Below are 14,707 nucleotides of genomic sequence, written 5' to 3'. Positions count from 1 at the left end.
ACATCCTGTACAACCACAACACTGGGAGTCATGGAGTCTAGTGACCATCAACACATCCTGTACAACCACAACACTGGGAGTCATGGAGTCTAGTGACCATCAACACATCCTGTACAACCACAACACTGGGAGTCATGGAGTCTGGTGACCATCAACTCACATCCTGTACAACCACAACACTGGGAGTCATGGAGTCTAGTGACCATCAACTCACATCCTGTATAACCACAACACTGGGAGTCATGGAGTCTAGTGACCATCAACTCACATCCTGTACATACAGCATGGAGTCTAGTGACCATCAACTCACATCCTGTACAACCACAACACTGGGAGTCATGGAGTCTGGTGACCATCAACTCACATCCTGTACAACCACAACACTGGGAGTCATGGAGTCTAGTGACCATCAACACATCCTGTACAACCACAACACTGGGAGTCATGGAGTCTAGTGACACATCAACTCACATCCTGTACATCCAGCATGGAGTCTAGTGACCATCAACACATCCTGTACATCCACAACACTGGAGGTCATGGAGTCTAGTGACCATCAACTCACATCCTGTACGACCACAACACTGGGAGTCATGGAGTCTGGTGACCATCAACTCACATCCTGTACATACAGCATGGAGTCTAGTGACCATCAACTCACATCCTGTACGACCACAACACTGGGAGTCATGGAGTCTAGTGACCATCAACTCACATCCTGTACATACAGCATGGAGTCTAGTGACCATCAACTCACATCCTGTACAACCACAACACTGGGAGTCATGGAGTCTAGTGACCATCAACTCACATCCTGTACATACAGCATGGAGTCTAGTGACCATCAACTCACATCCTGTACAACCACAACACTGGGAGTCATGGAGTCTAGTGACCATCAACTCACATCCTGTACATACAGCATGGAGTCTAGTGACCATCAACTCACATCCTGTACGACCACAACACTGGGAGTCATGGAATCTAGTGACCATCAACTCACATCCTGTACAACCACAACACTGGGAGTCATGGAGTCTAGTGACCATCAACTCACATCCTGTACAACAACAACACTGGGAGTCATGGAGTCTAGTGACCATCAACTCACATCCTGTACAACCACAACACTGGGAGTCATGGAGTCTAGTGACCATCAACTCACATCCTGTACAACCACAACACTGGGAGTCATGGAGTCTAGTGACCATCAACTCACATCCTGTACAACAACAACACTGGGAGTCATGGAGTCTAGTGACCATCAACTCACATCCTGTACAACCACAACACTGGGAGTCATGGAGTCTAGTGACCATCAACTCACATCCTGTACAACCACAACACTGGGAGTCATGGAGTCTAGTGACCATCAACTCACGTCCTGTACATCCACAACACTGGGAGTCATGGAGTCTAGTGACCATCAACTCACGTCCTGTACATCCACAACACTGGAGGTCATGGAGTCTAGTGACCATCAACTCACATCCTGTACAACCACAACACTGGAGGTCATGGAGTCTAGTGACCATCAACTCACATCCTGTACAACCACAACACTGGAGGTCATGGAGTCTAGTGACCATCAACTCACATCCTGTACAACCACAACACTGGGAGTCATAGAGTCTAGTGACACATCAACTCACATCCTGTACATCCACAACACTGGAGGTCATGGAGTCTAGTGACCATCAACTCACATCCTGTACAACCACAACACTGGGAGTCATGGAGTCTAGTGACCATCAACTCACATCCTGTATAACCACAACACTGGGAGTCATGGAGTCTAGTGACCATCAACTCACATCCTGTACATACAGCATGGAGTCTAGTGACCATCAACTCACATCCTGTACAACCACAACACTGGGAGTCATGGAGTCTGGTGACCATCAACTCACATCCTGTACAACCACAACACTGGGAGTCATGGAGTCTAGTGACCATCAACTCACATCCTGTATAACCACAACACTGGGAGTCATGGAGTCTAGTGACCATCAACTCACATCCTGTACATACAGCATGGAGTCTAGTGACCATCAACTCACATCCTGTACAACCACAACACTGGGAGTCATGGAGTCTGGTGACCATCAACTCACATCCTGTACAACCACAACACTGGGAGTCATGGAGTCTAGTGACCATCAACACATCCTGTACAACCACAACACTGGGAGTCATGGAGTCTAGTGACCATCAACACATCCTGTACAACCACAACACTGGGAGTCATGGAGTCTGGTGACCATCAACTCACATCCTGTACAACCACAACACTGGGAGTCATGGAGTCTAGTGACCATCAACTCACATCCTGTATAACCACAACACTGGGAGTCATGGAGTCTAGTGACCATCAACTCACATCCTGTACATACAGCATGGAGTCTAGTGACCATCAACTCACATCCTGTACAACCACAACACTGGGAGTCATGGAGTCTGGTGACCATCAACTCACATCCTGTACAACCACAACACTGGGAGTCATGGAGTCTAGTGACCATCAACACATCCTGTACAACCACAACACTGGGAGTCATGGAGTCTAGTGACCATCAACACATCCTGTACAACCACAACACTGGGAGTCATGGAGTCTGGTGACCATCAACTCACATCCTGTACAACCACAACACTGGGAGTCATGGAGTCTAGTGACCATCAACTCACATCCTGTATAACCACAACACTGGGAGTCATGGAGTCTAGTGACCATCAACTCACATCCTGTACATACAGCATGGAGTCTAGTGACCATCAACTCACATCCTGTACAACCACAACACTGGGAGTCATGGAGTCTGGTGACCATCAACTCACATCCTGTACAACCACAACACTGGGAGTCATGGAGTCTAGTGACCATCAACTCACATCCTGTATAACCACAACACTGGGAGTCATGGAGTCTAGTGACCATCAACTCACATCCTGTACATACAGCATGGAGTCTAGTGACCATCAACTCACATCCTGTACAACCACAACACTGGGAGTCATGGAGTCTGGTGACCATCAACTCACATCCTGTACAACCACAACACTGGGAGTCATGGAGTCTAGTGACCATCAACACATCCTGTACAACCACAACACTGGGAGTCATGGAGTCTAGTGACCATCAACACATCCTGTACAACCACAACACTGGGAGTCATGGAGTCTGGTGACCATCAACTCACATCCTGTACAACCACAACACTGGGAGTCATGGAGTCTAGTGACCATCAACTCACATCCTGTATAACCACAACACTGGGAGTCATGGAGTCTAGTGACCATCAACTCACATCCTGTACATACAGCATGGAGTCTAGTGACCATCAACTCACATCCTGTACAACCACAACACTGGGAGTCATGGAGTCTGGTGACCATCAACTCACATCCTGTACAACCACAACACTGGGAGTCATGGAGTCTAGTGACCATCAACACATCCTGTACAACCACAACACTGGGAGTCATGGAGTCTAGTGACACATCAACTCACATCCTGTACATCCAGCATGGAGTCTAGTGACCATCAACACATCCTGTACATCCACAACACTGGAGGTCATGTGTGTTACACACAGGGGAAATATAGCAATATGCTAAGCCTTGTGTTAATGACGTAATTCACTTAAAATGTCCCCATTCCAAACACTGTTTTAACGTTGTGTTAACGCTGTGTTAACGTTGTATTAATGTTGTGTTGACGTTGTGGTAACGTTGTGTTAACGTTGTGTTGTTCCAGGTGTTGTTGGGGTTGTTGACGGGGACAGAGAAGCAGTTTGTTTCCCGTGGTAACAGCGTGGGCTCTCAGGAACCCTACAACATCCTGCCACTGGCCAGCACCCAGATCAGGTGACAACACACACCAGGACCCATAATCATTAAAAAGTGTCTCTGAATAGGAGTTCTGATATTGGATCACTGGACAGGGGGGACCTGATCCTAGACCAGCACTATGACTGAATACTGGTCCTTTTAGATTACATGGACAGGGGGGACCTGATCCTAGACCAGCACTATGACTGAATACTGGTCCTTTTACATTACATGGACAGGGGGGACCTGATCCTAGACCAGCACTATGACTGAATACTGGTCCTTTTAGATTACATGGACAGGGGGACCTGATCCTAGACCAGCTCTATGACTGAATACTGGTCCTTTTAGATTACATGGACAGGGGGGACCTGATCCTAGACCAGCTCTATGACTGAATACTGGTCCTTTTAGATTACATGGACAGGGGGACCTGATCCTAGACCAGCTCTATGACTGAATACTGGTCCTTTTAGATTACATGGACAGGGGGACCTGATCCTAGACCAGCACTATGACTGAATACTGGTCCTTTTAGATTACATGGACAGGGGGACCTGATCCTAGACCAGCACTTATACACTGAGATGCCTTATGAATAGGCTACAGGTCCAGAAGTGTTTTAACCCAGTGCCCTGTCTATAGGCTACAGGTCCAGAAGTGTTTTAACCCAGTATCCTGTCTATAGGCTACAGGTCCAGAAGTGTTTTAACCCAGTACCCTGTCTATAGGCTACAGGTCCAGAAGTGTTTTAACCCAGTACCCTGTCTATAGGCTACAGGTCCAGAAGTGTTTTAGCCCAGTACCCTGTCTATAGGCTACAGGTCCAGAAGTGTTTTAACTCAGTACCCTGTCTATAGGCTACAGGTCCAGAAGTGTTTTAACCCAGTACCCTGTCTATAGGCTACAGGTCCAGAAGTGTTTTAGCCCAGTACCCTGTCTATAGGCTACAGGTCCAGAAGTGTTTTAACCCAGTGCCCTGTCTATAGGCTACAGGTCCAGAAGTGTTTTAACCCAGTGCCCTGTCTATAGGCTACAGGTCCAGAAGTGTTTTAACCCAGTACCCTGTCTATAGGCTACAGGTCCAGAAGTGTTTTAACCCAGTGCCCTGTCTATAGGCTACAGGTCCAGAAGTGTTTTAACCCAGTACCCTGTCTATAGGCTACAGGTCCAGAAGTGTTTTAACCCAGTACCCTGTCTATAGGCTACAGGTCCAGAAGTATTTTAACCCAGTGCCCTGTCTATAGGCTACAGGTCCAGAAGTGTTTTAACACAGTGCCCTGTCTATAGGCTACAGGTCCAGAAGTGTTTTAGCCCAGTACCCTGTCTATAGGCTACAGGTCCAGAAGTGTTTTAACCCAGTACCCTGTCTATAGGCTACAGGTCCAGAAGTGTTTTAACCCAGTACCCTGTCTATAGGCTACAGGTCCAGAAGTGTTTTAACCCAGTACCCTGTCTATAGGCTACAGGTCCAGAAGTGTTTTAACCCAGTACCCTGTCTATAGGCTACAGGTCCAGAAGTGTTTTAACCCAGTACCCTGTCTATAGGCTACAGGTCCAGAAGTGTTTTAACCCAGTACCCTGTCTATAGGCTACAGGTCCAGAAGTGTTTTAACCCAGTACCCTGTCTATAGGCTACAGGTCCAGAAGTGTTTTAACCCAGTACCCTGTCTATAGGCTACAGGTCCAGAAGTGTTTTAGCCCAGTACCCTGTCTATAGGCTACAGGTCCAGAAGTGTTTTAACCCAGTACCCTGTCTATAGGCTACAGGTCCAGAAGTGTTTTAACCCAGTACCCTGTCTATAGGCTACAGGTCCAGAAGTGTTTTAACCCAGTACCCTGTCTATAGGCTACAGGTCCAGAAGTGTTTTAGCCCAGTACCCTGTCTATAGGCTACAGGTCCAGAAGTGTTTTAACCCAGTGCCCTGTCTATAGGCTACAGGTCCAGAAGTGTTTTAACCCAGTACCCTGTCTATAGGCTACAGGTCCAGAAGTGTTTTAACCCAGTACCCTGTCTATAGGCTACAGGTCCAGAAGTATTTTAACCCAGTGCCCTGTCTATAGGCTACAGGTCCAGAAGTGTTTTAACACAGTGCCCTGTCTATAGGCTACAGGTCCAGAAGTGTTTTAGCCCAGTACCCTGTCTATAGGCTACAGGTCCAGAAGTGTTTTAACCCAGTACCCTGTCTATAGGCTACAGGTCCAGAAGTGTTTTAACCCAGTACCCTGTCTATAGGCTACAGGTCCAGAAGTGTTTTAACCCAGTACCCTGTCTATAGGCTACAGGTCCAGAAGTGTTTTAACCCAGTACCCTGTCTATAGGCTACAGGTCCAGAAGTGTTTTAACCTAGTACCCTGTCTATAGGCTACAGGTCCAGAAGTGTTTTAACCCAGTACCCTGTCTATAGGCTACAGGTCCAGAAGTGTTTTAACCCAGTACCCTGTCTATAGGCTACAGGTCCAGAAGTGTTTTAACCCAGTACCCTGTCTATAGGCTACAGGTCCAGAAGTGTTTTAACCCAGTACCCTGTCTATAGGCTACAGGTCCAGAAGTGTTTTAACCCAGTACCCTGTCTATAGGCTACAGGTCCAGAAGTGTTTTAACACAGTGCCCTGTCTATAGGCTACAGGTCCAGAAGTGTTTTAACACAGTGCCCTGTCTATAGGCTACAGGTCCAGAAGTGTTTTAACCCAGTACCCTGTCTATAGGCTACAGGTCCAGAAGTGTTTTAACACAGTGCCCTGTCTATAGGCTACAGGTCCAGAAGTGTTTTAACACAGTACCCTGTCTATAGGCTACAGGTCCAGAAGTGTTTTAACACAGTGCCCTGTCTATAGGCTACAGGTCCAGAAGTGTTTTAACCCAGTACCCTGTCTATAGGCTACAGGTCCAGAAGTGTTTTAACCCAATGCCCTGTCTATAGGCTACAGGTCCAGAAGTGTTTTAACCCAGTGCCCTGTCTATAGGCTACAGGTCCAGAAGTGTTTTAACCCAGTGCCCTGTCTATAGGCTACAGGTCCAGAAGTGTTTTAACCCAGTGCCCTGTCAATAGGCTACAGGTCCAGAAGTGTTTTAACCCAGTACCCTGTCTATAGGCTACAGGTCCAGAAGTGTTTTAACCCAGTGCCCTGTCTATAGGCTACAGGTCCAGAAGTGTTGTAACCCAGTACCCTGTCTATAGGCTACAGGTCCAGAAGTGTTGTAACCCAGTACCCTGTCTATAGGCTACAGGTCCAGAAGTGTTGTAACCCAGTGCCCTGTCTCTGTTCTCCAGGTTTGGGCTGTTACCTCTGAGCATGACCAACTCCCGTAAAACCAAGTCCTCCACACAGGGAACTGACATCACACGCCCACTGGTGAGTCACACGGGCGGACGGACGGACGGGGGTGTTGGGGGAGGGGGAGGACGGGGTCTGAGGTTGAACGTATGTTGATGTTTTCATATAAGCCTGCCTGTATGAATTTCAACCTCCCCTCAAGTTTCAGTAGAATGATGTTTTCATATAAGCCTGTATGAATTTCAACCTCCCCTCAAGTTTCAGTAGAATGATGTTTTTTAACCTCGGCCATTTCTGTTGATTTCCTACGACATGTATCATTATGTTTTATGTCTGCATTTCCAGCTGTTTTGAGGGCAACAGACCCAGGACAGCAGCAACAGGTCATTGTGTGTGTGTGTGTGGTATCTTTAGTGTAGTGTGTGGTATCTTTAGTGTAGTGTGTGTGTGTGTGGTATCTTTAGTGTGTGTGTGTGGTATCTTTAGTGTGTGTGTGTGTGTGTGTGTGTGTGTGTGGTGGTATCTTTAGTGTGTGTGTGTAGTGTCTTTAGTTATCTATCTTTAGTGTGTTATATTTTACGTGCCCTCGTGTTTTTGCAGTGGTGGGTTTGCAGTGTACTAAGAACTTATATTTTCCCGCGTTTGGTTTTTAACGTGGCTTCGGTTTGACGCCAGCAGCATACCACCCTGCATACCACTGCTGGCTTGCTTCTGAAGCTAAGCAGGGTTGGTCCTGGTCAGTCCCTGGATGGGAGACCAGGTGCTGCTGGAAGTGGTGTTGGAGGGCCAGTAGGAGGCACTCTTTCCTCTGGTCTAAACAAAAAGATCCCAATGCCCCAGGGCAGTGATTGGGGACACTGCTCTGTGTAGGGTGCCGTCTTTCGGATGGGACGTTAAACGGGTGTCCTGACTCTCTGAGGTCATTAAAGATCCCATGGCACTTATCGTAAGAGTAGGGGTGTTAACCCCGGTGTCCTGGCTAAATTCCCAATCTGGCCCTCAACCATCACGGTCACCTAATAATCCCCAGTTTACAATTGGCTCATTCATCCCCCTCCTCTCCCCTGTAACTATTCCCCAGGTCGTTGCTGCAAATGAGAATGTGTTCTCAGTCAACTTACCTGGTAAAATAACGGTAAAATAAAAAATAAAAAAATAAAAAATGTTGCCTCAGATCGCTAACTAACAAGAACATGTGACCTGCGTCCTCAATGCCATCCTATTCCCTGTATAGTACACTGTTTTGAGCCCTCAATGCCATCCTATTCCCTGTATAGTACACTGTTTTTGAGCCCTCAATGCCATCCTATTCCCTGTATAGTATACTGTTTTTGAGTCCTCAATGCCATCCTATTCCCTGTATAGTATACTGTTTTTGAGTCCTCAATGCCATCCTATTCCCTGTATAGTACACTGTTTTTGAGCCCTGGGGGTTTTGCTGACGGCTAACCTGGTTTCACGCTGTCTGCCGGGATCTGCACTCAATTTGATATTCGATTCATGAATTGGCAATGTTCCTATTTTTATCTAAGAGGATTTTTAAATTCTCCACTGATTTTGTATTGAGGTGGAATTGACCTCCACCCTGCCTCACACCATTCCAAACCACATCTGTGACCAGACAAACAGCGTGTGTTTTCACATCAATTTTCCATGGGGGTGCATCTCAATACTCTGACGTGGCTTCCTCTCATTGTCTCCTCGCCTTCATCTGCGCTGATCTGAACAAACGAAACAAAGGAAACCAAACCAGCTTCCTTGCTATTAGGGAGGAGACAAGGACATGAGGCCAGGGTCGTGTTCATGTCACGCACAGAATGGAAAACGTTAGTTCAGGTAGTCTCTATTTCTCTCAGTTCAGGTAGTCTCTCCCTATTTCTCTCAGTTCAGGTAGTCTCTCAGTTCAGGTAGTCTCTCAGTTCAGGTAGTCTCTCAGTTCAGGTAGTCTCTCAGTCCAGGTAGTCTCTCAGTCCAGGTAGTCTCTCAGTTCAGGTAGTCTCTCAGTTCAGGTAGTCTCTCAGTTCAGGTAGTCTCTCAGTTCAGGTAGTCTCTCAGTTCAGGTAGTCTCTCAGTTCAGGTAGTCTCTCCCTATTTCTCTCAGTCCAGGTAGTCTCTCAGTTCAGGTAGTCTCTCAGTTCAGGTAGTCTCTCAGTTCAGGTAGTCTCTCAGTTCAGGTAGTCTCTCAGTTCAGGTAGTCTCTCAGTTCAGGTAGTCTCTCCCTATTTCTCTCAGTTCAGGTAGTCTCTCAGTTCAGGTAGTCTCTCCCTATTTCTCTCAGTCCAGGTAGTCTCTCAGTTCAGGTAGTCTCTCCCTATTTCTCTCAGTCCAGGTAGTCTCTCAGTTCAGGTAGTCTCTCAGTTCAGGTAGTCTCTCCCTATTTCTCTCAGTTCAGGTAGTCTCTCAGTTCAGGTAGTCTCTCCCTATTTCTCTCAGTTCAGGTAGTCTCTCAGTTCAGGTAGTCTCTCAGTCCAGGTAGTCTCTCAGTTCAGGTAGTCTCTCCCTATTTCTCTCAGTTCAGGTAGTCTCTCAGTCCAGGTAGTCTCTCAGTCCAGGTAGTCTCTCAGTTCAGGTAGTCTCTCAGTCCAGGTAGTCTCTCAGTCCAGGTAGTCTCTCAGTTCAGGTAGTCTCTCAGTTCAGGTAGTCTCTCCCTATTTCTCTCAGTTCAGGTAGTCTCTCAGTTCAGGTAGTCTCTCCCTATTTCTCTCAGTTCAGGTAGTCTCTCCCTATTTCTCTCAGTTCAGGTAGTCTCTCCCTATTTCTCTCAGTTCAGGTAGTCTCTCCCTATTTCTCTCAGTTCAGGTAGTCTCTCCCTATTTCTCTCAGTTCAGGTAGTCTCTCAGTTCAGGTAGTCTCTCAGTTCAGGTAGTCTCTCCCTATTTCTCTCAGTCCAGGTAGTCTCTCCCTATTTCTCTCAGTCCAGGTAGTCTCTCAGTTCAGGTAGTCTCTCAGTCCAGGTAGTCTCTCTCTATTTCTCTCAGTTCAGGTAGTCTCTCCCTATTTCTCTCAGTCCAGGTAGTCTCTCAGTTCAGGTAGTCTCTCCCTATTTCTCTCAGTCCAGGTAGTCTCTCAGTTCAGGTAGTCTCTCAGTTCAGGTAGTCTCTCCCTATTTCTCTCAGTCCAGGTAGTCTCTCAGTTCAGGTAGTCTCTCAGTCCAGGTAGTCTCTCCCTATTTCTCTCAGTTCAGGTAGTCTCTCAGTTCAGGTAGTCTCTCCCTATTTCTCTCAGTTCAGGTAGTCTCTCTCTATTTCTCTCAGTTCAGGTAGTCTCTCCCTATTTCTCTCAGTTCAGGTAGTCTCTCAGTTCAGGTAGTCTCTCCCTATTTCTCTCAGTCCAGGTAGTCTCTCCCTATTTCTCTCAGTCCAGGTAGTCTCTCCCTATTTCTCTCAGTTCAGGTAGTCTCTCCCTATTTCTCTCAGTTCAGGTAGTCTCTCCCTATTTCTCTCAGTCCAGGTAGTCTCTCCCTATTTCTCTCAGTTCAGGTAGTCTCTCCCTATTTCTCTCAGTTCAGGTAGTCTCTCCCTATTTCTCTCAGTCCAGGTAGTCTCTCCCTATTTCTCTCAGTTCAGGTAGTCTCTCCCTATTTCTCTCAGTCCAGGTAGTCTCTCCCTATTTCTCTCAGTTCAGGTAGTCTATCTCTATTTCTCTCAGTCCAGGTAGTCTCTCCCTATTTCTCTCAGTTCAGGTAGTCTCTCCCTATTTCTCTCAGTTCAGGTAGTCTCTCAGTTCAGGTAGTCTCTCCCTATTTCTCTCAGTTCAGGTAGTCTCTCCCTATTTCTCTCAGTCCAGGTAGTCTCTCCCTATTTCTCTCAGTTCAGGTAGTCTCTCCCTATTTCTCTCAGTTCAGGTAGTCTCCCTATTTCTCTCAGTTCAGGTAGTCTCTCCCTATTTCTCTCAGTTCAGGTAGTCTCTCCCTATTTCTCTCAGTTCAGGTAGTCTCTCCCTATTTATCTCAGTTCAGGTAGTCTCTCTCTATTTCTCTCAGTTCAGGTAGTCTCTCAGTTCAGGTAGTCTCTCCCTATTTCTCTCAGTTCAGGTAGTCTCTCCCTATTTCTCTCAGTTCAGGTAGTCTCTCTCTATTTCTCTCAGTTCAGGTAGTCTCTCCCTATTTCTCTCAGTTCAGGTAGTCTCTCAGTTCAGGTAGTCTCTCCCTATTTCTCTCAGTTCAGGTAGTCTCTCCCTATTTCTCTCAGTTCAGGTAGTCTCTCTCTATTTCTCTCAGTTCAGGTAGTCTCTCAGTTCAGGTAGTCTCTCCCTATTTCTCTCAGTTCAGGTAGTCTCTCCCTATTTCTCTCAGTTCAGGTAGTCTCTCTCTATTTCTCTCAGTTCAGGTAGTCTCTCAGTTCAGGTAGTCTCTCCCTATTTCTCTCAGTTCAGGTAGTCTCTCTCTATTTCTCTCAGTTCAGGTAGTCTCTCTCTATTTCTCTCAGTTCAGGTAGTCTCTCTCTATTTCTCTCAGTTCAGGTAGTCTCTCAGTTCAGGTAGTCTCTCCCTATTTCTCTCAGTTCAGGTAGTCTCTCTATTTCTCTCAGTTCAGGTAGTCTCTCAGTTCAGGTAGTCTCTCCCTATTTCTCTCAGTTCAGGTAGTCTCTCCCTATTTCTCTCAGTTCAGGTAGTCTCTCCCTATTTCTCTCAGTTCAGGTAGTCTCTCCCTATTTCTCTCAGTTCAGGTAGTCTCTCTCTATTTCTCTCAGTCCAGGTAGTCTCTCTCTATTTCACTCAGTTCAGGTAGTCTCTCTCTATTTCACTCAGTTCAGGTAGTCTCTCAGTTCAGGTAGTCTCTCCCTATTTCTCTCAGTTCAGGTAGTCTCTCCCTATTTCTCTCAGTTCAGGTAGTCTCTCCCTATTTCTCTCAGTTCAGGTAGTCTCTCCCTATTTCTCTCAGTTCAGGTAGTCTCTCCCTATTTCTCTCAGTTCAGGTAGTCTCTCCCTATTTCACTCAGTTCAGGTAGTCTCTCCCTATTTCTCTCAGTTCAGGTAGTCTCTCCCTATTTCTCTCAGTTCAGGTAGTCTCTCTCTATTTCTCTCAGTTCAGGTAGTCTCTCCCTATTTCTCTCAGTTCAGGTAGTCTCTCCCTATTTCTCTCAGTTCAGGTAGTCTCTCCCTATTTCACTCAGTTCAGGTAGTCTCTCCCTATTTCTCTCAGTTCAGGTAGTCTCTCAGTTCAGGTAGTCTCTCAGTTCAGGTAGTCTCTCCCTATTTCTCTCAGTTCAGGTAGTCTCTCCCTATTTCACTCAGTTCAGGTAGTCTCTCCCTATTTCTCTCAGTTCAGGTAGTCTCTCCCTATTTCACTCAGTTCAGGTAGTCTCTCAGTTCAGGTAGTCTCTCCCTATTTCTCTCAGTTCAGGTAGTCTCTCAGTTCAGGTAGTCTCTCCCTATTTCTCTCAGTTCAGGTAGTCTCTCCCTATTTCTCTCAGTTCAGGTAGTCTCTCCCTATTTCACTCAGTTCAGGTAGTCTCTCAGTTCAGGTAGTATCTCCCTATTTCTCTCAGTTCAGGTAGTCTCTCAGTTCAGGTAGTCTCCCAGTTCAGGTAGTCTCTCCCTATTTCTCTCAGTTCAGGTAGTCTCCCTATTTCACTCAGTTCAGGTAGTCTCTCCCTATTTCTCTCAGTTCAGGTAGTCTCCCTATTTCACTCAGTTCAGGTAGTCTCTCTCTATTTCACTCAGTTCAGGTAGTCTCTCCCTATTTCTCTCAGTTCAGGTAGTCTCTCTATTTCTCTCAGTTCAGGTAGTCTCTCTATTTCACTCAGTTCAGGTAGTCTCCCTATTTCTCTCAGTTCAGGTAGTCTCTCCCTATTTCTCTCAGTTCAGGTAGTCTCTCCCTATTTCTCTCAGTTCAGGTAGTCTCTCAGTTCAGGTAGTCTCTCCCTATTTCTCTCAGTTCAGGTAGTCTCTCCCTATTTCTCTCAGTTCAGGTAGTCTCTCCCTATTTCACTCAGTTCAGGTAGTCTCTCAGTTCAGGTAGTCTCTCCCTATTTCTCTCAGTTCAGGTAGTCTCTCCCTATTTCTCTCAGTTCAGGTAGTCTCTCCCTATTTCACTCAGTTCAGGTAGTCTCTCAGTTCAGGTAGTCTCTCCCTATTTCTCTCAGTTCAGGTAGTCTCTCCCTATTTCTCTCAGTTCAGGTAGTCTCTCCCTATTTCTCTCAGTTCTCTCAGTTCAGGTAGTCTCTCAGTTCAGGTAGTCTCTCCCTATTTCTCTCAGTTCAGGTAGTCTCTCCCTATTTCTCTCAGTTCAGGTAGTCTCTCTCTATTTCTCTCAGTTCAGGTAGTCTCTCAGTTCAGGTAGTCTCTCAGTTCAGGTAGTCTCTCCCTATTTCTCTCAGTTCAGGTAGTCTCTCCCTATTTCTCTCAGTTCAGGTAGTCTCTCTCTATTTCTCTCAGTTCAGGTAGTCTCTCAGTTCAGGTAGTCTCTCTCTATTTCTCTCAGTTCAGGTAGTCTCTCTCTATTTCTCTCAGTTCAGGTAGTCTCTCAGTTCAGGTAGTCTCTCAGTTCAGGTAGTCTCTCAGTTCAGGTAGTCTCTCAGTTCAGGTAGTCTCTCTCTATTTCTCTCAGTTCAGGTAGTCTCTCCCTATTTCTCTCAGTTCAGGTAGTCTCTCCCTATTTCTCTCAGTTCAGGTAGTCTCTCTCTATGTCACTTCAGTTTCAAAACGTTATCTTCTGTATAGCGCCTAATGAACATCACCAAGTTCTGACTGTTAAGTAATTCCCCCCATATCTGTTGTGTAAATCCTCTCCTCCATCTCTGTCCCCTCCTATAGGCCTCACCCACCTCTAAACCCGCCCACGACGACACCTTCCGCCCTGGCAACCTGTTCAGACAGCTAGCCAATCAGGAGGAGGAGCCGCTGGCGCCGCCGTCGCTATTCAAGCTGGGCTGGCTGTCTGGCATGTCCAAATAAGGGGCTGTCTAGCATGTCCAAATAAGGGCCTATGACACTCTCTATTGCCACTATATATAGTGCACTACTTTTGACCAGGACCTATGGGAACTATTCCCACTATATAGGGAATAGGGTGCCATTTAACACTGAACCCAAATAAGGAGTGTGACTACTGTTGTATTCTTTAAACACATTGTACTGTACAGAGACTGACTGTTAGAAGATATGGATCAATAATACAGATTGATTATTCATGAGATTGTGTTGATGTGTGATTTAATTAATATAGTGGAGCTAGATAATGTTTTAGTATATACCTGACCACTGTCTGGGTCCTGCTGCTAAGATTGGAGACAGGTGAGGATAGTCACACATACAGACAGTACACACACATGCAGACAGTGTACACACACATACAGACAGTACACACACATACAGTCAGTACACGTACAGACAGACAGTACACACAAATACAGTCAGTACACGTACAGAGACAGTACACACACAGACAGACAGTACACACACATACAGACAGTACACACACAGACATACAGTACACACACACACAGGCAGTACACAGACAGACAGTCAGTACGTACAGACAGACAGTACACACACACAGACAGACAGTACACACACATACAGACAGCACACAGACACACACATTATTAATGTTCTGAAGCAGCAGGTCCGTTAAAGGATTATGGTTTTATTACAT

General features: G+C 46.3%; 1 protein-coding gene across 2 annotated transcripts in view; it reads left to right on the top strand.

Annotated features, from left to right (window-relative positions):
• The window catches only part of cog1 (component of oligomeric golgi complex 1), a 50,185-nt gene extending 35,939 nt beyond the window's left edge, over window positions 1–14,246 (top strand). The window contains exons 14-17 of one of the 2 annotated variants that reach the window (XM_071392456.1): window positions 3,758–3,867; window positions 7,107–7,188; window positions 7,456–7,493; window positions 13,867–14,246. In XM_071392456.1, coding sequence (XP_071248557.1) covers window positions 3,758–3,867; window positions 7,107–7,188; window positions 7,456–7,464 — 201 coding nt within the window. In that variant the 3' untranslated portion in view covers window positions 7,465–7,493; window positions 13,867–14,246. The remainder of the gene's footprint in view (window positions 1–3,757; window positions 3,868–7,106; window positions 7,189–7,455; window positions 7,494–13,866) is intronic. The other variant, XM_071392451.1, reaches the window with a different exon arrangement.
• Window positions 14,247–14,707: the final 461 nt, after the last annotated feature.

Source organism: Salvelinus alpinus, chromosome 1, assembly GCF_045679555.1.
Source record: "Salvelinus alpinus chromosome 1, SLU_Salpinus.1, whole genome shotgun sequence".
Lineage (NCBI taxonomy): Eukaryota > Metazoa > Chordata > Actinopteri > Salmoniformes > Salmonidae > Salvelinus > Salvelinus alpinus.
Note: the sequence above shows the minus strand (reverse complement) of the source record. Positions and strands in the feature narration are given on the sequence as shown.